This window comes from Anarrhichthys ocellatus, unplaced genomic scaffold (assembly GCF_004355925.1).
Source record: "Anarrhichthys ocellatus isolate YVR2014 unplaced genomic scaffold, GSC_Weel_1.0 scaffold24, whole genome shotgun sequence".
NCBI classification, from domain to species: Eukaryota; Metazoa; Chordata; class Actinopteri; order Perciformes; family Anarhichadidae; genus Anarrhichthys; species Anarrhichthys ocellatus.
The window spans coordinates 10922585-10924591 of record NW_022280054.1 but is presented as its reverse complement, the minus strand read 5'-3'; the positions used below and the strand labels follow the sequence as shown (position 1 = coordinate 10924591).

At 44.2% G+C, this 2007-nt stretch overlaps 1 protein-coding gene across 1 annotated transcript in view; it reads left to right on the top strand.

The window, feature by feature from the left end:
* Positions 1-2007, top strand: part of LOC116390979 (coatomer subunit beta') — a 10921-nt gene that overhangs the window by 1098 nt on the left and 7816 nt on the right. The window contains exons 3-6 of the mRNA XM_031861159.1: positions 50-136; positions 387-513; positions 667-815; positions 1175-1375. Of these exons, the coding sequence (XP_031717019.1) occupies positions 50-136; positions 387-513; positions 667-815; positions 1175-1375 (564 nt within the window). The remainder of the gene's footprint in view (positions 1-49; positions 137-386; positions 514-666; positions 816-1174; positions 1376-2007) is intronic.

The window sequence follows — 2007 nt, the reverse complement described above, 5'->3', positions numbered from 1 at the left end:
TGTGTGTGTGTGTGTGTGTGTGTGTGTGTGTGTGTGTGTGTGTGTGTAGATGATGGTGAAAACCTTTGAGCTGTGTGACCTGCCTGTCCGAGTGGCCAAGTTTGTAGCCAGGAAACACTGGGTCGTCGCTGGAGCGGTAAGTAATTCATGCCAGTTACTGTTGGCGGTTAACTCGTCATGAGCATATTGAGCATATATTCTCTGTATACACTCTGTGTGTGTCCTTGTTTTGAATTTCATGCAATGCATTTGTGACAGTGTGGCCAGATCTGTCAGTGTTTCTGTGTATTGTTTTGGACCAAATGCACTCCTCTCTCTCTCTCTCTCTCTCTCTCTCTCTCTCTCTCTCTCTCTCTCTCTCTCTCTCTCTCTCTCTCGGTCCCCAGGATGACATGCAGATCCGTGTGTTCAACTACAACACCCTGGAGCGAGTTCACATGTTCGAGGCTCACTCCGACTACCTCCGCTGCATCGTCGTCCACCCAACACAGCCCTACATCCTCACCAGCAGCGGTACGAAAGAACTACACACACACACACGCACACACACACACACACACACACACAGAAGATGTCTGCCTAGCTTTGTACATGAGGGGTTCTAAAACTAACTAGGAGAGTGTAGCATTTTCTAATGTCTTTATTTCTACGTGTGTGTGTTTTCAGACGACATGTTGATCAAGCTGTGGAACTGGGACAAAAAGTGGACGTGCAGTCAAGTGTTTGAGGGACACACTCACTACGTCATGCAGATTGTCATCAACCCCAAAGACAACAACCAGTTTGCCAGTGCGTCTCTGGACAGAACCATTAAGGTACACACACACACATGTAAATGCTTGTAATAGCACACAGAAGCAGATGGCTTTAGGGCACAAACAGAAGAAGGTGGCTGCTGTTGTTCCAGTTTAAATGAAGGTAAAGGTGACAGAAAAGGAGGGAGAGGCGGGGATGTTTTCTTCACAGCAGAGGTGACGGGGCTCATGGGAAACGTGGTCTCAAGTTTGAGAAACACTAACACCCCTTCTGGGAGGTAGGGGCTTTTAAATCATCTCGACCGAGGCCTCGTTTGGTTACACTATGTACAAAATAAGTATACACCGATGCTCGCAAAGCTCCACAAAGTATCCTTAAGTGCCGTGTGTTGCTCACTGCGTGTGTGTCTCTTCTGCAGGTGTGGCAGCTGGGCTCCAGGACTCCCAACTTCACTCTGGAGGGCCATGAAAAGGGGGTGAACTGCATTGATTACTACAGCGGAGGGGACAAGCCCTACCTCATATCAGGGGCCGACGACCGCATGGTCAAGATCTGGGATTATCAGGTACCGAATGCACTTTCTTATTGCTCTGTGCTCTGTAGCAGTTTATTGTGTATTGTGTTATTTCATTATTCCTGTTTAGTGAGTTTTTATTTCTGTCCTGCCGTCCACTGCTGTTTTACAAAACATTCATCTTCCTGTAATACATATAAACATCAGTTATTAGATTACTTCTATACGCTTTTAAATTAACATATTTACGTGTGAAAATTCCAAATGAACCGCTCACTAAAAAGCTTTAAGTTTATTCTGATGAATGGCTTTTCTTCTCTTCTCCCAGGCTCGCTCCAAGTAGCCGTCTCATTTAAATGTTTCGTATGCGAAATAACCAACTAAGTCTTTGAGCATCGGCCAATTTATCTCACTGAATAAACAGTATTGCACAGTTTGTAGTAGGACGGCGGAAAACAAAACTCATTTTTTATCTCATTCTGACAGATATGCAAACCGTGAAAACAAACATCTCTCTGTCGGCCAGCTCTCTTCCATATTAAGTCAATTATTCAACAACTGAGCTGTAATTATCTTCCAGCCAACCTCGCATGATAGTCTCATCCCATACATACATAAGTGCAGCAGGAGAAGTAGCTGTGATTATATCTGTAGAGGAAGCGATATGCAAACTCCAGTGTAGCAGATAGCATGTGCATATATATATATATATATATATAAAAAAATAAATATAAGAC